General features: G+C 33.5%; 3 protein-coding genes and 1 non-coding gene across 7 annotated transcripts; 3 read left to right on the forward strand and 1 right to left on the reverse strand.

Moving 5' to 3' along the window:
• Positions 1 to 560: 560 nt before the first annotated feature.
• Positions 561 to 1988, forward strand: LOC102619852 (cysteine proteinase inhibitor-like). 2 transcript variants are annotated; one of them, XM_025095413.2, is made up of 3 exons: positions 561 to 784; positions 905 to 1116; positions 1724 to 1988. In XM_025095413.2, the coding sequence occupies exons 1-2, from the start codon at positions 683 to 685 to the stop codon at positions 1103 to 1105; spliced, it is 303 nt and encodes a 100-aa protein (XP_024951181.2). In that variant the 5' UTR covers positions 561 to 682; the 3' UTR covers positions 1106 to 1116; positions 1724 to 1988. The 2 variants fall into 2 exon arrangements, with proteins under 2 accessions (XP_024951181.2, XP_006470502.2); XM_006470439.2 differs by having other exon boundaries at positions 905 to 1111.
• Positions 1989 to 4285: 2297 nt separating this feature from the next.
• LOC102619566 (elongation factor 1-beta) lies at positions 4286 to 5742 on the forward strand. Its single transcript, XM_006470438.4, has 5 exons — positions 4286 to 4577; positions 4669 to 4741; positions 4951 to 5071; positions 5201 to 5314; positions 5419 to 5742. The coding sequence occupies exons 1-5, from the start codon at positions 4375 to 4377 to the stop codon at positions 5580 to 5582; spliced, it is 675 nt and encodes a 224-aa protein (XP_006470501.2). The 5' UTR covers positions 4286 to 4374; the 3' UTR covers positions 5583 to 5742.
• Positions 5743 to 6466: 724 nt separating this feature from the next.
• LOC102619274 (uncharacterized) lies at positions 6467 to 14320 on the reverse strand. Of its 3 annotated transcripts, XM_006470437.4 has the most exons (14): positions 13944 to 14318; positions 13813 to 13853; positions 13418 to 13510; positions 13274 to 13348; positions 13120 to 13169; positions 11614 to 11703; positions 11405 to 11461; positions 10195 to 10264; positions 9249 to 9350; positions 9120 to 9172; positions 8127 to 8277; positions 7947 to 8031; positions 7090 to 7218; positions 6467 to 6918 (listed from the first exon to the last, which is right to left on the reverse strand). In XM_006470437.4, the coding sequence occupies exons 1-14, from the start codon at positions 14221 to 14223 to the stop codon at positions 6737 to 6739; spliced, it is 1458 nt and encodes a 485-aa protein (XP_006470500.2). In that variant the 5' UTR covers positions 14224 to 14318; the 3' UTR covers positions 6467 to 6736. The 3 variants fall into 3 exon arrangements, 2 of the variants coding, with proteins under 2 accessions (XP_006470500.2, XP_052291067.1); XR_008052391.1 differs by lacking the exon at positions 7947 to 8031 and having other exon boundaries at positions 6905 to 6918; positions 13944 to 14320; XM_052435107.1 differs by lacking the exons at positions 6467 to 6918; positions 7947 to 8031 and having other exon boundaries at positions 7081 to 7218; positions 13944 to 14320.
• Positions 14321 to 18760: 4440 nt separating this feature from the next.
• On the forward strand, positions 18761 to 18905 carry MIR393A (microRNA MIR393a). Its single transcript, NR_129310.1, has one exon. It is a non-coding gene; the product is annotated as a microRNA MIR393a (primary transcript).
• The last annotated feature ends 2392 nt before the right edge of the window (positions 18906 to 21297 follow it).

Here is a 21297-nt window from a genome sequence, read left to right on the forward strand (position 1 = left end):
GAAGGCCGTGCAAGCCACGGCCCATAGGCACATGAAGGCCGTAGGCCTTGCAGGGGAAGCCAAGCCCATATGGAGCCTATGGCCTTTGTATGCCAAGCCCAATCCTTATTATTATTTTTTGAAAGACTAACTTATATATTATTCAATTAATAGAATATTTTATTTATTACTGTGTTTACCAAAGCCACCGCCTACATTGCAATTTGTCCGTCAATGCGAAAACAGAATAATAGGTAACGTCCATTTTGCTTCGTTGACTCTCCAAATGCTTAACAATTACGCAAAGTGATGTATTCTTGAGGGTTGCCATGTGGTAAGGGAAGAAAGTCGGAATATACGAACGAAGTTTAGATTAACAATAGTACTACTCTCTGCCGCTGCATGAAATGAATCACGATCAGCTGTTTCCATAATATATAATTAAACTTAATTTTATTATAATATTATTTATTTGTTGTATAACCACGTGATAAAATTGTACACTAGAATATCTCTGCGTGATAGGATAAAACAAGTACGAGCCAAGCCACGTGTGTGATGACGATGACTTGAGTAAACAACTAACGATGGAGACGATTCAAATTGTGCGTCGCCCTTGTCTCTCGCTCCATAAGGAAAGTAGAAAAACACAACAACTTAAAATCTTTCTCATCGCTTTATCATCAGACTTACGCAGAAAACAATGGCTACAGTAGGCGGTGTTCGTGAGGTTGAAGCAACAGCCAACAATCAGGAGATCGTTAATCTCGCACGCTTCGCTGTGGATGAGCATAACAAGAAGCAGGTAGGTACTTAGGGTTGGGGTCTGTTTGTGGACGATAACGATTTTGGAGATCAATTGTTTTGCTGATCATCAATTGATGAATTTTGTTGATTGATTTTTTTTTCTTTTTTTTTTGGGTAGAATTCAAATCTGCAATTTGTAAAAGTTGTAAGTGCGAAGCAGCAAGTGGTTTCAGGGACTCTGTACGACATCACCTTGGAGGCTGTTGAAGGAGGTCAGAAGAAACTTTTTGAAGCTAAGGTCTGGGAGAAGCCTTGGATGCAATTCAAGGAGTTGAAAGAATTCAATACTGTGGCTCAGTCTCACTCCTCAACCGCTTAGCTTGTGGTACCGTACGACCATTTTTTTTCTTTTTTACATTATGGGGTTTTATAATGGGGAAACAACAAACTTAAGGATCTAAGAACATTAGAAACTTAGACCTTAGGGGCCAACACGTAAAATTATCATAGAATTAGAGCAAATTTCAGCGAAGCCCATACCTTTGCTGAAATTGGGTTTTCGATTGTAATTGTTTTCATTGCATATGCAAGTCATCGAGTTGCCTTGGGTATGGATCTGAGAGTTTCTGCTATTCTAGCGGAGATTAATTTATTATTGTACTTGGAGACACTAAAGGATTTGGTAAACAATGTCTTTTGTAGTTTACAAGACAAGCTAATTTTATATGATAAAAGCTAGTGATAATATCTCCAGTATTTTTGTCGAAATTATTATGTAAAATCGTACTTACCACGTAGTATTAATATTTATTTCATAGCAATTTTTAAGTTACAGTACCTTAATACCAAATAAGACATTATTATACCTCTAAAGCTTTTGGTTTTGGACCATGTAGAGAGTTAAATATTTTGAACTTTTGTATATGTATTTGACTATTTGCAGAGATGCGCTTGGCATAGTTCAACAATTGGTATTCATTGTACCTTTTAATTTCAGGTGACTGAAGATGACATCTACGTGTAGCTTGCAATGGATCAAACAAAGAGACAGTATCAATAAGAATGGAGCTATAACCATGTTCAGAATATAAAAATAAATGTAACCGGATTTATGAGTTTGGTTCTTTAATCTTTTGCAAGTTATGTGTCGATTATTTATGGTAGTAGCTGCAACTCAGCGCAACTTTTATAACTGTGTGAAAAATAATTGAAATGACCTTTGGTCTGTAATATATATACAAGATTAATCTCTTTCTACTTTATCTCTTTAGTTTTTGGTTTAACTTTGCCATTCTATATGCAAACAATTTGTCTATCAGGCAAATTGTTTCTCAATTCTTTTGAATTGGATTTTGCCTATTTAGAGTTGCAGCCGCGATGATTTTTTAGCAGGGAGGAGTCTGTATTACCAGGAGGGACAGGGTATTTTTCATGCATCGCGTTCAGAGGCGATGTTAGCCACTTTAAGTACCGGCAGAAGGATTTGGCATGGCCTTTAAGTACTCCAGGTTCTCTTCCAAGTCAATATTAAGGTGAACGTTTCTGTTTCCCACCTTTGAAGTGCCAGCTGCAATACTACTATTCCATTCCTGGATTCTTCGCCCTTGGATGGTCTTTCAAGGTTTGCATTGTTCTTGTCCTGGTGATTTGAAATGTGTTTGATCATCTTCGAACTTTTCATGATGCCACTACCTCTGCCCCCGCCCCTTTGAAACGAAGTCACTTTGCACATTGTCATTGATAAGTCGCTTTGCACTGGATAAATCTTTGCAGCTCATAAGAGGACAGCTAGCGTACAAACACTTCCTGCTCATCATCTTACGATAATAGACACTTGGTGCTTTCATTCACAAAGGAGGTGAAAGCTTAAAGAGCCATATCCAGCATTAAGCGGTCAAATTAAATCCGAGCATAGAGCAAATAAAGCTGCTTAGACGTGATACAAATACAATCGCTGCAGCCTGCAGGCCCAAGCTAAAGAAGATAATACGTAAATTGTGCTCTTAGTGATCACAAAAGATCTGGCATATACGAATGAGCAACAATTTTGTGTTCCATCAACTCAGATTAACTCAAATCCGATGAATTCTTAAAAAAGGACACATTTGTATTTTCGTCAAGAATTTCATCTTAACTATTTTCTCTCTTTCTTCTCGTTTCATTATTTAATTTTTCTTTTAATTGCATGAAATTTATTTGATGTTTATCAGGCCAATTTTTTTTATCTTTTTACTTACAACGAACCTCCAGTAACTTCCATTATGTACACATATGAGAAAGTAGAGATGTCTAAAGACATGACTCGGAAACGCATTAACCACAAAATTTAAAGGTTAATAAAGAGAAGAGTCTAGAAATTGAAGCAAACATAATCATTAGTAGTAATGTTCTACCTCATAACTTTCTTTTTCAGATATTCCTAAGTTACAAACTTTTGATATTTACATTTAAAGTATCTATAGAGACAATCTTAAATTAAATGAAATCTAATGCAGTTAAAATTTTTACTCTCATGAATATTTAGTCTACCCAATAAATCTGACTATGTGAGGAGATATTTACCTCCACATAATATTGAGGTAGGAATTTATTGACCTTGGCAGTTTCCACTTAGCCATAGGTATAATAGAGAAAAGCAGCATTGTCTGCTAACTTTGAAACTAAGGTGACGTTTGTTTTTTAACTTAATGACTTAAAGTGACTTAATTTAATTAATAAAGTTAATTAGAGGTGTTTGTTTTTATAACTTAATAAAACTTTTTACATAATTTTGACTTTATAAAATAAGCCAATTTTTTTGGCTTTTTACTTAATAGAGACATCTGAATTAAGTTAATTATTTTCTAATGTCAAAAATATCCATGCTTTATGATTTATTTTTCGTGTTTATCCCAAAACTCACTCATAGAAAATTAACCCACATAATAATCTCATCATTATTTTTTTAACCGTCATGAAATCCCTTCTCACTTTGGTATCAACTCCTCAAGTATTGAAGATCAAAATTACATGTGCAACTTCGAGATGAAATGACAAATCAATTGTTTCAAGTATCTTATTAGTTTTTTCTTTCTTATATTATATACGATAAAATTTGAAATTTATGATATTTTATATATTAAAATTTCAAAATCATTATGTATTCACTCGAATATAGTTTTACTTATAAATGTTAAAATATTATGGTATTTAATATATTATTTATTTGATATTCAAATTTAATAAGGATGCAAATGTAAAAGTACATATTTTCAGTTTTTTAAATAAAAAAAAACAACTTAATAATTATTTTTTAAGATTCAGACGAAAAAATAAACATATTATTCAAATTTAAATATTCAGATCTATTTAAAATTTAAATTAATTCAGGTCTATTCAGATTTCAAATAAAAAAATAAACGCCACCCAAGTGTTCTTGTGGCCAAATTTGAGGGGGAGATTTGTACTTTTACCTTTTGTTTTAATTTAAATGAAAGTTAAAAGAGTGAACTTCACTTCGCCGCTTGACTTGAGTATATTCGAATCCGATTTAGGGTTTTGAGGGGCATATATATAACACACACACATAAATATCAATCGCAAAAGTAGGAAGCGATTATCCTGTGTTGAAGTTGTGCGCATCTTCTTGCCTCTGCCTTGAAGACTAAAATGGCCATCACCTTTTCAGATCTCCACACAGAGTCAGGCCTTAAGTCTCTTGATCAGTATCTTTCTGGGAAATCTTATATCTCCGGTAATCAACTGACAAAAGATGACATCAAGGTCTACGCTGCCGTTTTGGTGAAACCTGCTGATTCTTTCCCCAACGCCAGCAGGTGGTACGACAGCGTTTCTTCACATATCGCCCCAAGGTTTGTCTTTTCTTTTTCTTCTCCTGCTGCTACAATATAATTTAATTGTTATAATATTAATTACACTAATGTTAATTATTGGCATCGGCAGCTTCCCTGGCAAAGCCGTTGGTGTGAGAGTTGATGGCAAAGGTGCTCCAGTTGACGCCGCCGCAGCCAAGCCTGTATGTATAATTTCATGCTCTTATTTAATGTATCACTAATTAGACTAATTTGATTTGTGTTGAGTGGTTTTGTCTCCATGTGAACTTCACAATGTGCTTCTATATTGTGATAAAGCTGTAATTTTGCTGTGTATTGGAGCAATCGACAAGTACGATAATTGACTGAAATTTGTTGGAGTGTTTTAATGTTTTTTTTCCATTGTAATCAGGCTGCTGCTGGAGGTGGTGATGATGATGATTTGGATCTCTTCGGAGATGAGACTGAGGAGGATAAGAAAGCAGCAGAGGAGAGGGAGGCTGCTAAAAAGCAATCATCCAAGAAGAAAGAGAGTATAATTTCTTCTCTTTATATCTGATTTGTGTGATTAAACAACATTGAAACTGTCGGGATAATAATATAACTTTTGCTTCCTGCTGCAACGTCCTTGCCGTTATTGATTGCCTTTTATACCATTTTAGGTGGAAAATCATCGGTACTTTTGGATGTAAAGCCTTGGGATGACGAGACAGACATGAAAAAGCTAGAAGAGGCAGTTAGGAGTGTTGAGATGCCGGGTCTCTTTTGGGGAGCATGTATGTGTTTTTATTTATTATCAACTTATTTTACTAATTTTATTTATAATAGACATGACTAAACAACATTTAACATGAATATTCTTGCATTGAATTTGTCACAGCAAAATTGGTCCCAGTCGGTTATGGGATTAAGAAGATGCAGATCATGATGACAATCATTGATGATCTTGTTTCTGTGGATTCACTCATAGAGGAACACCTCACAGTTGAGCCCTGCAATGAGTATGTTCAGAGCTGCGACATCGTTGCCTTCAATAAAATTTAAGAATCCTCTCACTGTTTTGCCTTATAGTGCAGCCATTTTTGGCTGCAATTTAGTTTTTGTCGTTTTAATTGTGTTCTGGTTTTTAATGGTTTTGCTTGGCCTGCATTTTCCGTTGCTAAATTGAGAAGAAATGACAAAATGATCTTTCAAATTTCCTTGATATACTTCTTTATATTATTCATTGCCTCACTAATATCATAGAAGACTCTGATGATGTATACCAAATATGGAGGATGTGTTTTAAAATTTTAATGCACATGAAGAATGGGATGTAATATTGTTTTGTAACGGGCCTATTTATATGATGGTACACTATTGCCCTCAACTTCTGGCTCCAATTGCATAACCTTGAATCACTAAAGATGGTACACCCCTAGAATGGTCTGTCAAAATCTTAAATGGCTTTATGTATGCTTGCTTTTTATTTATTATTCCTAAATTTCTTTCATTTTCAACTAAATGCATCACAATAATGCTGAAGAGTACCCCCGGCCTGGCCTTCTCTGCTTGGTTAGTGACATGCATGCCAGTTACACCCAGAATCATAAGATTCACGCCAGGTTCTAGAAAGAGATGCGCTTATTTTCAGGATAATCGTAGGATTTTAAAACATGCAATTACTCTTTTACCCCGCTTTAGGAACACCACATATTATAAAACTCAATAGAGTAAATAGATTATAATATATTAGGTTTATCTCTTTGGATTTTTTTCCCCAATCGAACAAAACCTGGCGGCTTTCGTAGATGAGGAGGTTGTTGGCTTTGGCTTAGAAGGTGTCAGTTCATAGTTTGATAATGAAGGGGGGAGAGAGAGAGAGAGACGAAGGCATTTAAATTTATCATTTCAAAAATTCACATACCCTACCAAATACTGCTGAATGCTTCACACCAACAGCCATTCGACCTTTGTTACCAAATTCAATCTCATCGTCAAGAATTTACAAATTAGCCTCCCTAAAGCTTTAGATAATTACTTTTCTATACTAATCTTCATCAGCGATCTCTGTATTTTATTTTGTACAAACCACTTTTAACACTTACATATATAAATACAATTTGCAGAACAAAGCAGGGTAATTTGTATCATAACTCTTGGATCAGAACCAGAATTTCCCGTGATTTTAGTTACTCTATGCAACAAATCCCTGGCATTCATGGGAGGCCAAACTTCTCCAGTATTTCTGAAAGAATTATGTATCCTGCAACTCCAATCACAAGGGATAGAGTGAGCTTTCCTCGGGGAACAATTCGTGGTATTGTCATTGATGGCGACGAACTGGAGTACCTATCTGACCATGACATTACAGCCGGAAGAATTCCAAACAGCACCAACACTAGCCCCAAAAAAAAAAAAAAAATTGCAGCTCATTAATAATGAAACACAGAGATATATAGTAACTGAATTGTCAATGTCTGCAGCATGTACAAAAGCTCCAAACATCAGTGCGTGGAACATGAATCCGAAAAGGAATCATATACAAAAGAAAAGAATGGAGCAGTGATACCTCCATACGTCCCAGCAAAATCTAGGGCTTTGAAAAATATTTCAGGATCTAACAATGACAGTACCAATGGTGGAATCAGAGTCAGCAAGTAGGGCTGAGGACTGCTTTGACCAGATGGGAGTTTCAGCACTGAATATTTACAGAAATGAAGAGAGTAAAGAATCTTCTGAAAGTGGGAAAACTTTATAAACATGAATAGTGTAAATTTCCATTTGAATCTTGTAAAGTACTAACCAATGAAAGACCCTATATGTACGAAGACCTTTTAATTCAAGAAATGTGTTATTAAACCTTTGCAACTTCATACACATTAACCAGTCAGACAATATGCATAATATGAAATCTAATATACATTAATTGAATCCATATGCCTGTTATAATGGCATTGCTTCCCTATTTGATGCATTTTTACGAATGATTAAGAAAACAAAAGCACCATTCTGCAAACTAATTCCACAACATACGATGCCAATATGCATATTTGTACAGTTATGGCCTTTGTCTTTTTGACACTTCCCATGACCAACACCAGATATCTCCCACAAGTGAAACCCAAGACACTTGATAACAGCTTTTCATCGACACATTGCAGAAGACAAGCAGTGCAAGTGCAAGACTTTTGAGTACAAAATTCTGTTGGGAAAAGTTAAAACTCGAATCTACTTATCAAGGTTGTGCTTTAGAAAACATAATTATTTTTTCTTAATATCAGTAATTTGTTTCTGCTGTCAATAATTTCCTAGTACAATGAGTAGGCATGTTGCCGGGGTGATAAGGAGGAACTAGCAGCAGAAAAGAGCACAATAAATAAAGTCAAATAGACATCAATCTAATTTGAAAGAATGAGGACCACTCACAGTCGGCAAGGAAATCAGACAGGCCTAGTATAAATCCAATATAAGATGTTGCAATTGCAAGAAATGAGAAAACCTCTATAATAGGCTGCACAATAAGAAATTTCATCACAGTAAATCCTTTATGTTTGAGTTAGATTGAAGTTTGGTTCAAAAGCAATAAGATTTTGGAAGGAAACTCACTCCAACAGCCCCATTGGAAGATCGTAATTGTTGGATTGGGTCAACAATCTGACCTGAGCTCATTTCAAGACCTGAAATAGATCCTAGAATAACAGCATTCCAGACAAGAAATAAACCAAGGGGTATAGATGTGCCCACAACAATTGCAGTCCTGGAAAAGAAAGAACCCAAGGATTAAAAACCCCTGTTAGGTGATAACACAGTGGCTCAAAATTTTAAAAAAATATTGGTAAAGATAAAGATAGATGACAAGTCATGTCCGCTATAAACAGCAAGATATGAATATAAACTGTGGCCCAGGATTTTAAATTTGAATCTGAAACGAAATCATATATTTCTGTTTAGTACATCATGGGTTTTGTTTTGGAATGTGACAGACCCATAATAAAACCTGTTTGGTAGAACTGCTGTAGCTGCCAAGCAACAAGACTTTTTAACTCAATTTTAACTTCAATTGCATTTGGAAGTGTGACGTGGCTGGGCTGCATGGGACCTAAGACAAATTCAAGCTAAGTTGATTTACGCACAAAAAAAAAAGTTGGTTTAAGAAAGTTCCTCGCCTCTTTCCTAACTAGCTGTGATTTAAATCTCTTCCATCTAAAGCTTGTTGGAAGTTACCATCAGATAATTTCTGTACATGATTACAATCATTCTCTTTACAGATAGCTATAAAATATCTGGAAAGCACAAAAAGCTGCTGTCATTCATATAAAATGGAAGTGATTCCAATGCAAGTATAAGCTTTGAATCAATCATTACTTAAGAATTAACAAAACTATTTAGCCTAGTCCTGCTATTTTTGAAAGGATGACAAAAACATTTAACTAACTATTTAACTTCATAAGTTGTTATTTTAACTTGATAATTAAAATTTCTTCATGACAAGCAAAACTGTGATGATAATATGCGTTATTTCACAATAAAAATAAACCAGATGATCAAATAGTATTATATTTCAGAATCAAGGAAAAGTGAGATGGAAAGATCTGTCACCTTACTTTTGAAAGGTTTCCTTCAAGATTTGTACAAAGGACAGGCACTACATTCTGAACAAAGCAGATATAATACGTTATGACTGCTTCAATACTGCATTACTGCAGGTTGAGGATGTACGGATGTTACCTGGTAAACAAATGAAAGTGCAATTATGGGTATACTCATAGGAACGGCTTCAAAGTTGGCTTTCAGAAGAGCATTCCATTGCAGGTCTCCAGAGGCAACAAACTAAGAGAGAAAGCTTTCTCTATATTATCACGTGCGCATAAGTAAACTTTCCACCAGAAAATATCAGTTTGGACTGTGATCAATGTATAAAAGTGAAAGTACATATAGACGAATCATAAAAAATAGATGAGACTAGAGGTCATGAAATAGACTGCTAATTTTTCCATAAATTTGGAAACATTTCTTATTCACTTTGGGAAGAAGTAAAATTATCAACAGCTTAGCCACGTAAGACTTCTTTACTGCAAATCAGAAAATTAGTTTTGAATAGCTGAACATTAAAGTTCGAACCAGTTATAAAGAAGCAACAAATTGATTTACCATGTCAAAATGTTACTATCTTTTTTCTCAAAGATAGGAAACAATGAATTTAGGAATAGAGTACCAGAAACTTCTCATTAACATCTTTATTTAACCCCAGCATCATAAGAAGGAAAATAAATAAATAAGAAAGCATGATCCTTTTTTCCACCTTAGCTACTCTCCCTTCTCTTGGAAATTTAATAGAGGTTCACCAATTCTCGATACCTATAAAAAGTTTTTTTTTCTAGATTTCTGGTAGTTATTCCTTCGTGAAGAGTTTTCTCGATTCACATAAAACAATTGGCTAAGACCTTTCAAATATCTTAGTTTGCAAGAATAAGAAAGAGCAATATTTAGTTGGGAGACGATCTTTGCAAATATAGTCATCCCACACTGGAGGCAGAATTGGCTAATATGATCATGCTCAATATGAGCCTCTGTTTAAAGATGCCAGTGGCATACATAAAACTCATTGTTTTTATATAACCTGCCATAACCCAAAGAACATGGAATTTGAAATGATGAAAAGTTGTGTAATTACCACGAGAGCTGTGAATGAAATGATGATTCCAACTACCAAAGCCCCATTGGCAGCACCAATAAAGCGTTGGCTACGATCATAGGTAAGCGAAAAGTCAGTTCTAATTTAATTGATAGATGCATTCATTCATTCAGGCAAGAGAGACAGAAAAGTAATAATTTTTGTACAGAAGCAACATGAATTTAATAGCTAAATATCTCATGAGGTCCATGAACCTCAGGTTTCCTCCATTAAGCCCGCAAGATTTCAATGTCTAATGCTTTTCATACATTGACTAACCTATCTATTAGTAGTTGTTTTATTATAGTGTTGAAAGCTTAGCAAAAGATGACAATGTAGAACTTAATCAAGCAACCAGACTCGTGGTGTTATCTAGTGGTATGTCATTCTGTGAATGGGACCAGGTCCTCAGTTCAACTTTTGACAACCAAGTGAACTAGGCCAAGGAGTAAATTTGCTAGATAACAGTGACATAGCTCATACACATAAAAATAATAGGGATAGGGAGATGAAGTTTTCAAATCAATCCCTTGACCAATTAGTGTATGATTTCTCTTTTATTGAATACGTATTCCTTATTGAGTTTAAGTCTATTTCCTGTTGAATTTATTTTTGTGTTTCATACCTGGTTCTCTAAAAGTAATAGGCAGAAAAATGAAGAGAAGATGAAAAGAAGAAATAATTGGAATGAAAATTGTGAAGCCATAATGAGTTTGAGGGAGCTCGGTGAAACTAGAACTAGGTAGTCTTGGCTACTTCAGATTTGCACTTCATTGCCTAAATCATGACAGGAAGAAGGAATAAATGGTTGAAAATATTCAATCGCAACTGCAAGAGTGCTAATCCAAAGTTTTTTCTCTTCCTCTTTTAAACAGTATAACAACATGTTTTAAAGCAACCATAACAAGCTTTTAAGGAGAAAAAGAAAACAAGGCTTTAGTAATGGAGATCTCCATTAAAGCTAAATTCCTACTATTGAACCATTTCCTAATAACTCAAACTTTTAGCTCAATGGTAACTAACAGAAAAGTCTTAACAACTTTGAATTTTCTGTAGTGTTTCCCCTTTTCTCAAACTTCTTGTCCCTATATTCTTCAATTTGATCTTTAAGTGAGGACCCAAATGATTTAAATTATCATATGGATATTGAAGATGTAATGACTTTACTTGAAATATCAAATCCAAGAAAACAGGAATAAAGCAACAGTACCTTCCAAAGTAGCACAAGCCTCCCAAAATCAATGAGAATAAGGTTGCACTCTCCCATCTGCAATAAAAATGCTGTCCATCAACACCTAACAAAAATGCAATAATACTTGAAATATAATCCACAAATTACTCATCAAGAAATTATATTTTAAAAAAAGACAAAAGGCAGTGCAAATTTCGGCACACAAGAGGATTAGAATTAGTACATACAATGGAATGCCAAGAAAATTTGTCAAAATATCTGAAGATCGAGCCACATATGCAACAAGAAGGGCGTAGTGTATAAATATGTATGACCAGCTGCAAGTAAACAACAAACCATCTTAGCTTGACAATATAATACACACCAATCCGTACAAGGCCATATAGGTGGCCAGGACTCTCAGCTCATTGTCTTCCAAGTGCTGTAGTGCGAATACAAACTCACCTGCCAGGGAAATGTAGTTCAGAATGTACATAATCATAAGAAAACTCACTGATCAGATTGCATTTCTAGGTAAGGAGTAATTGATTCAATAATTCAAGAGTCAAAATAAGGTTCATGACAATGGAAAGAACAAATTTACATAAGTTGGCATCATCAGAAAACAGTAAATGACATCATAATATTCAAAATGAGACATTAGAGAGAAAAAAAACGAATGCTGAGATGGAAATAACATCAAATTATTCTGTCAGCAGTCAGTCAAGTACAAAATTAGTTCCATTAGAGAAAATATGCTGAAAAGCGAAACCTTGATAAATTTTCCGCTTTACTGAAGGTTTGGTAAAACCAACCAACCGGAAAAAAAAAAAAAAAAAAATTCTGCTTTTCAAGGATACTTGGAAACAAATTACAGCACTCAACTTCCATGTTGAATGAGATACTCACTGCCTGTGAAATACATATTTCCTTCACCAAAGAATTTATAGAAAATAATATTGTGTGAGAGAAAGATGAAAAGAGAAAAATGATATTCCAAATCCTACTTTCATTTTGGGATACGAAGCCTGATTTTGAGTTTGGTGTTATGCCCCAAGGTAGAGCAAGAAAAGGACAGTCATGGATAGTTCTAATTGAAAAAAGTTCTAACCTCAACTATCCAAAACATGGCTTTCACCAGATATCAAAAAGTTATATTACATCTTAAAATGCAGTAATTGTTATATAAATCAACCACTGAGAGGATGTAACGTTATGTTTCAGAGGTGTACAACATTTTACAAGTCAAGAATGAATTTTATAGTACATCAATATAAAAAATACAATGTTTTTACGCAATCTCATACACCTTAGCAATTATAATGGTAAAGGTTTCTTTTGCCATCTAGTATATAAGGATTGTTGATTCTGAAAATAATACAATAAAAACAACAGAACTTGGAATCTTACGAGACTGTTCACCATCTGTTAATCTTTTCTGTTGTTATCTTTTTGTGGAAAATGTTAAGTCAAGAATATGGTATCAATTTTTTCCTCAATGCACTCTGCTTCAACATGAAGGAAAAGCAACAGTTTCAGATCAGTATCAAGATTCATGTGACGCATTAGTTTTAAGAAACTTGATCCACGTCAACCGTGACGTGCTCATAATATGCCGATTTTGAAGCACCGAATAAAACAATGATGAATAAGAATACATTATCAGAAAAGAATGTAGATATTACTTCCTCTTTCATAATGCTTATTCACATACACATTGACGTGAAGATGAGCATAAACAAATATCAGCCTACCTTGCAATTTGAACTCCAACTGTACCAATAGTTCTCATGGCCATTGACACCTGAATTATTAACGCAGAGGGAAAATGAATTGTATCAGCCCTATAAACCAGAAGTGAACAACTAAGAATTTGTTTTTTTTTTCTATATGAAAAAAGCTACTTACCAATGATACACCACCAGAACCCAGTTCACACATTGTGTTGACATTGACTTCAGCAATGAGCAATCCTGTCACAACCTGCAGGAATAAAGGAATGGTAATTATGTGCCGAAACATCTCATTTCAAAACATTAATATATGAGTTACCATGAAAATCCAACAAAGAATGACAGCAACTGCAGAGGCCAAAAATCCAGCTTCTTGAGTCACAGCAGGAATTGCCAGGATCCCAGCACCTACCTGATCAAAAACAATCATCCACTCAATCACCAAAGTATAATTAAACTATGACTCCGTTTGGAACTGCTGTTGCGGACACATTTGTAAACTACTTAGTAAACACTTTCAACTATAGTTTAGAAGCTAAGGTGATTTCACTCTATAATTGTTCACTGAAAAATTTTTCATTTGAAAGATGTCTTACCAAACACCATAGCATAGGCTTTTATTTCACAGTAGTTATGGCTTATGACTTACAAGACACAATACCACAATACCAAACAGACCCTAAACAATATGAATTTTCAAAATAAATAACGTACTGTTGTGCCGGCAACAAGAAAAATGGCACTGGATAAACTTCCTGTAAAGAACATTAAAGCATCGATTCAGCAAATGAAACTATAAGAAACCAAAAAAAAAAAAAAAATAGAATTAAAAAAAAAATAGTTACCAGATTCCCTCGTCAAAGTGGCTTGGTTAAGATTAGAAAACAGTCTCTCGAATTCAAATTCAAATTCTTGTTCGGTGGACTGACTCTGCCTATTAGAGAAACACTTAATTACTCTAGGAGTTGGAGATTGAGAATGTAGTTGATGTTTAAGTGAATGTGTAGGAATGTGAATACATTGATGGTGCTTCTTTTCTCTTGTTGTTATTGATGATGATGATGATGATGCTATTGATGGGATTAACAATGTTGGAATTTGCATACAACTTAAGAGAGCAGACATTGTTTCCTTTTAATTATTTATTTGAGTTTCTTTCTTTCTTTCTTTCTTTCTTTCTTTCTTTCTTTCAGTGCTGTGAGCATGAGCGACAGCAAGAAAGAAATTACAATGAAAGGAATTTGAACTTGCTTTTGGAATTTTTTGATAACGTGGTACATTCCTGGACCATACATCCATCCATCATCCATGCTTACCTTTTTGTCAAATTCTATAGTGTGGACAAGTGCTCGCTAATATTCTCAACAGACCAAGTGAGTGTTTCCTATTCAGTCCACGAAAGCAGTATGGCAATGGGAACTAAAGAAAAGTATGCATCTCGTGTAGTAAATTTTTTCCCTTTTTCTTACGGTTAATGCATGGTTGGTGTTCATTCGTTGGCAAAAACTGTTGCTCAAAGGATTAATAGGCCTCGAGATTGTGCAGCTGCTTGCGCCTGGAGGTGGAAGGCTTGGCATCTCGACTAATTATTTGCATTTTCGATCCCAATTTAATTGCTCCACGGAAACATTTAAGTATTTGTGATCTTTATTCATGCTTTGAGCAGGTTGATAATGCTGGAGCTTCTTCGGAGACAGTTGATTACGATAATTTGAAGGCCTTAAACAATGTGGATCCAAGTGCTTGGGTAAGTTAAAAAAGTTTTTATACCGGGTTTCCCCAACAAGGGATATACACGTATGAGAAAGTACAGGGGTGCTTGAATATAATAAGAGTTGGACTTTTAGCACCCCTCTCATCTCCTCATAAAACTCCGTTTTTAGTTAGGCTAATGCTAAGTTACATGCATGTACCTTACACCCCTCTCACATGAATAGTGAATGATGTGGGTCCACTCACTATTCATGTGAGAGAATTGTAAGGTACATGCATGTAACTTAGAGGGATCCTTTTAGGCATATTTATTTTATTTTCGAAAATATCTTTTTTTTTTATATACACTTTTTTAAGTTTTTAATTTTCATTTGATTTATTTTATTGTTAAAACTCAAAGTATTATTGTGCTATTTTTTAATTATTTTTAATTTTATTATTAAATCTACACATAAATTTAAAAGTTATATGGGTGATAATTTTTTTAGTGTTAATCATTGGCTGAAATAACACATATTTTAAATTATAATTTCAAAGTAATTTTAAGTATCAAAATATTTAATCAATAAGAAATTAAAAGAGAATAATAGATTATTCTAAATTTGTAAAATTTATTTTAGTTAAATGGGAAGTAACATATAGGATTTTTTTTTTTAAATGATTATTAAGAATTAAGTAATTTGCTGGAAAAAAAAAATTATATGTGTTTAATTTTCAATTGTCCTTAATTGTAATTTTATTTAAAGTGGAGTTTTGTAAGAAAAATGTGGGGGTGCCAATAGCTCCACTCATATAATAATGGGAGTCAAGTTTAAGTTGGGCTTTCCGAAGGCCCTAAATTTTAAATTGAGTAGGGTTTTTGACACCCTTCAAAACTTCTTATAAAACCTCTTTTAAACTGAAATTACTAAAATAATTAATTACAATTTAACTCATTTATTATTTTTTAAAAAAATTAAATAAACACTTAAATATATTATTATTATTATTATTATAAAAAATATTTTACACTCACTCCAATCGATGATTTATGTTTATATTTTAATTTTAATAAAAAATATTTTTGAGAAAATTATAGTAGTTTAAAGTTATAAAAATAGAAACTTTATAACAAGAAAAAATATTAATTTAATATATTTAGGATTTGTATGTAAATCTTTCAACCTTAAGAATGAAGTGAAGAGACTTTAGTGAGAAGTATAAAAGGCTATGGGCCTAATTCAACTCAAAAGTTAATTCAAGAGTTGAGAGTTGTCCAAATACTGAACCCAAGTTCAATACTAAGTAAATATGGGATATTTTTCTTAACACTCCTTATTAGGTTCAGGCTGAGCCATTCAATGTGGGATATTTTTCCTAACACCATTCATCACGTGTAGGTCTATCTTTTTGTCATGTGATTAAGTAGTGTGAGCCTACTCATGCATGAGCTAAATTTGATTAGTTCTTGTCACATGAAAATGTAGTGTGGGTCCATTAATACATGAGTTTTTAACTCTGATACTATATAAAAGTATATGGGTCTAACTCAACTCAAAAGTTAGCTTAAGAGTTGAGGATTGTCCGAGTCTTATATATTCAACCCAAGTTCAATACTTACTCGATATAAAATGTTTTTCCTAAAAATTAGGGGCTTGAACAACTCGACTTCAAGGATAGATATCTATATGCTTAATAATTATCAAATTATTTTTTACGTAACCATTTGTTTTTTTGCATAATCATTTTGTTGAACTCACACATATGCGGCGCCCGCGCGCAGACAAACACACACACATGCACACACGCACATGCACACATACACACATGCGCGCGCGCACACACACATTCGCACATGCACACGTAAAAATACACACTTGCACACATGCACACGCGTGCACACACAGAGAGAAACAAAGAGTTCCTATGTTTTGAGTGGCTGGTAGTTGCGTTATTGCTATATATTTTTAGAATTATTTTCATTATTAATTTTCTTGTGAAGATGTCGGATCTCAATAAAAGACACGTACTACAAGGAAAAGAGAATATTTGACTTTTTTTTTTAATTTTGTGAGTTAATAAGAAGTGTCAAATAGACTTGATACCTCATTGAAAACTACGTAAATGTAAAATATAAATGACATTTTTTTACAATGTGTCAAAAAAATGTATCTTGTAAATAAGCTTATAAAAAACAAAGAAAATAATGGCAACTTTCCGATCTCCGATAATGATGCCCCCAACTACAACAACGATGTTGAAGAGGTGATCTTTTAATTTGTTGCTTGCTTTATGTAAGAATTCATTTTTTTTTTTTGTTATTGTTAACTTCACAATTGATTTTATCCAATTACAGATTTAAAAAACCAATAATGTCAAATTAAGAATTCCTTATACATAGTTGAATTGAATTGAAGAAATTCAAGTGGAATCAGTTGAATCACTTCGAATTTCAAAATTTTCAACTGTTTGTGGACGTATTCAAAATCTCTATTATGTGAATCTTCAATGAATCATTTTATGTTCAACTCTAGCAACTGAAGTTGCAAGTTGAAATTCAGCTGATGGTCGTGAGATTAATTGAACTTCGTATCTCATCTTCTTTCTTTTTAATTTTTATAACTTAGTTTGATATAATTGTAGATATGCAAAGCCTTCAAAGTGCTTTGTGAGGGATTTAGTTGCAGTTGAATTTTTTATCGTTGATTCCACTCAACGATAAAAAATTCTGGACTTAGGTGAACGAATTGCTGTAATTCCTTTGCTTTATATTAGGATTAAATTTCATTTTGTATTTATAAGACTTTCATAGAATTTTATTTCAGTGACTATAGCGATCATATTAAGTTTCCTCGATGAGCGATAAATGAAAAATTCATGGAAAGTTACAATCCTCACCACGTAATAGTGCACCTACCCGTCTTCATCGATATTGTTTTTTGACCGGAAGGTCGAGAGCTAATTATCGAGACTTTGGACTATCCGGACAAATATCAACAAAACCACCATCCTGAGGGCTAATTAGGGTCTAGTTGCCTGTAAATGTTATTTTCATTTTCTAGATAATTTCTTTCATTTAGAATCGCATATTAATTTGCAAATTATGAAAGATAGCCCTTGAGGTTAGTTTCATTTGATACTGAATATTGACTGATGCTTACGTGTAGAGATGTTACGGTGATTTAAAGATTTGCCAAGGTGAAGAATTGTTGAAAAGTCAAAGACTTTTGGTGAGTTTATTCAAATTGGTTGAAAAAGAAAAGGTAAGCCACATGCATAATTGACAAATTGGAGGAAGTTAGCACCGCATGTTAACAATACAGTTTATGTGTACTTTAGTTAATATATAGTTTAAAAAATAATATCATAATTATTTAGACATTTATGTGTACTTTCATGTTAACAATACAGTTTTAGGTTTGCTTTTCTCACTTTGTTGTTTAGCGTTGGCTTAAACAATAATATATATATATATACACACATGCGCGTATGTTTTGCAACAAGAGTAGAAGATGAAATCTTAGAGAATTTTCTAATTAAAATCAATGGTTATTCATATAACAATATGCATGTTTGGGTCCAATTTCACAACATATAATGCTAAAAATTATTATTAAATCCGAAAGATTCTAAATTTCTAATCATCAAGTCCTGTGAGCAGACCATATGTCAAATATCATGTATATTTGGCCACCCAAATTTATATACAAATACAAATATAAGCCTCTGTCCGACAGGTCAGAGAACTGGGTTTGCAATTAATTAAAATATATATTCTCATGATTTGGTAAACCTTATAAATAATATACGTATATATTCTGATCTCCAAAATTTAAAAAGAAAAATCTCTCTATCTCTGAATTTTATATAATATATATTAAAGGCTCCCTTAAGCCACCCACTTCACTTTCCTCGATAACGGAGAGAGAGAGAGACAGAGACAGAGACGGCTAAGTTTTGGGTTTCTTGCTTCTGCAACTAGAGGATAAATCCAAAGGGATCGCATTGATCCTAAGCCTTAATTATAATTCCCATACTTAATATTCATTAGGACGATGCTATCCCTCTGGATTCCTCCTTCGGTAGCTCATATGTATATATATAATCTCTACATATTATCATATTTTATCTTATATGATGTTTGTGTGCCAGCTTGTGTGTGTGTGTGTATATATATATATATGTATATGGGGATGGTTCCTACACACTCACCATGCATCACCATGACTGTTCATCTCTGCTCTCCGAATGACTCGCCGATAAACTCACCGGATAGTTGCCCGATACACCACGTAACGTTGTCGCCGAAGAAGTGGAAGACACTGCAAACTTGTCTCCTAAATCAAGTAAGTCAGGATGTCACATGAGCAAATTTACCCTTTCTGCTTTGTTCTTCTTAACTTATTATTATTATTATTCCTTTTTTTTCCCTTTCTCTCGCTATCAATTAATATCTGTGTTTACATTTATATAGCTTGTGTTGATAGATCATAAACTCCAAATCCCACATGAGCATATATATTTGGGTCTGAGTTTTTCTCATAGATGCGAAATTGGCTCCAGGAGGTCAGCTGATGATCATCTATATATGTTACTATTATAGTCGTATATGTACAGTTGTCACGAATGTGGGTTTTGCTTATTTTATACAAACACAAACTCAGTTTCTGGTACTTACGAATTATTATAAGCCAAAACTGAAAACAAATATTTCATTTTAATATTTCTAATTCCATCAGCACATACATATAATCTATCTTAGCTTACATATATTTCTAGCAAAACATTAAGCAATATTTTAACTAAATGGTTGAGGTTTCTAAGCAGTAGAATTGTTATTTTTTTTTCTTAATTAATTTTGCTGCGAGTTATCTGTTTCCTGCAATAAGAAACGAGTATGGAGCTGCTATCAATGAATCATCGTTAGCAGAGGAAATTTGTTTTTTTTTTTTAAAAAAAAAACCAAGTGGAGGCTAGCAATGCATGCAAATAAAACAGTCATTAAAACACCTCAATGATCAACTGACCAAATAATTATAAACTTGGAGAGTAATTTTATCCATGATAATTTTCTAGTCACTCTCTGCTTGACCAAACAAGAAACGTAAAGAGTCAAGACTCCAAGTCACAAGCTTAAAGGACTTTAATCAGAATCTAAGGCACTGGATGATTATTATGCTAATTTAAGCCTTAAGTGTTCGCTTCTTCTTCTTCTTTTATGTTCCCCCCCCCCCCCCCCCCCCGTCCAACTTTGGGGCCTCATATTGAGAGCCTCAAAGGAAAAGAAATCACACACATGACATGTAATGAGACCTTCAAAAATGTCCTTTAAAACTTACTCAAATTTTGAAATAAAGATTAGTGCATGCATGATCAATCTTTCTGTGATCTCCCTTCTTAGAGAAACATCAAACACCCTTCTTGAATGGGCAGTTAAAAAACAACAAAGTCAATGTGGCCATTTTCCTTGCATCTTATATTAAACTTTTACTGGTGTATATATAACTTTTATTAGCATTTAATCAATAGAATCCAAGCACACAAATAGCTTTTCTGCTAATATTTATCATGTGATATGATCATTGTCATGTTGTTTTGGTGGAAGCAAAAAACTTGAAGTGCTTTAATGAAAGGAACTGAAGCTGAATATATTACCATTGTTATCAGCGGCCTCTGCAGTGCTTTTAGGTTCAGTAAACATGCAAACGTGGTTATAAGAAGTAAGGGTAATATCGTAATTTCGGTTCACTTGCATGTAAATAAGGGACATTAAGTAGATAAGCAGACATTAATAAAAGAGTATTTAAGTCCATAAACTGTGTAAATAGCACCACTTCATTTATTCCCGATATAGTATTTTTGAATTTTGAAAGCCTAATTTTTTTTTTTTTTGAAAAGTGAAAGCCTAATTTTTAAATCAAGGGCAACCAAGTCTTTTTCAATCAGTTAACGGAGTATCCATCAAAGATAACGGCCGAATTTGCTGATTTGGGGGCGCGGTGATGGTTGTTGAAACATAGGTGCGCCGCCAACTTTTTGTTGAAGGCTGGCGAAAAATAAGGGTAATTTTTAAAAATCTCCCCTGAAGTTTAGACTTGTTGCAAGTAGATGGTAAGAATCTGTTTATTTGTAAAAAATCCCCTACCGTTAGTTAACTTTAACATTGACCGTTAGTTGACTGTGCAAAGACAATATTACCCTCAACAACAATTTGTAGACGGAAATAACTAAAAAAAAATTTAAAATTATTGGCGCAAAAAGCACAAACTCTATTTTTTGACAATTTTATTCTTGTCAATTCTAAAAATTTACAATATCATAGGTAAAAATTATAACTATTTCATTTTCAAGTTTTTAATTTTATCTTTTTTATAGAAACTTTAAGAAAATATCAATAATTTAAAGATAATTTTTAAAATTTTTAATTTTATCTTTCTTGTAGGAACTTTAAGAAAATATCAATAATTTAAAGAGGGTAAAATAGCCAACAATTTTAATTTTTTTTTA

Source organism: Citrus sinensis, chromosome 2, assembly GCF_022201045.2.
Source record: "Citrus sinensis cultivar Valencia sweet orange chromosome 2, DVS_A1.0, whole genome shotgun sequence".
Taxonomy (NCBI): domain Eukaryota; kingdom Viridiplantae; phylum Streptophyta; class Magnoliopsida; order Sapindales; family Rutaceae; genus Citrus; species Citrus sinensis.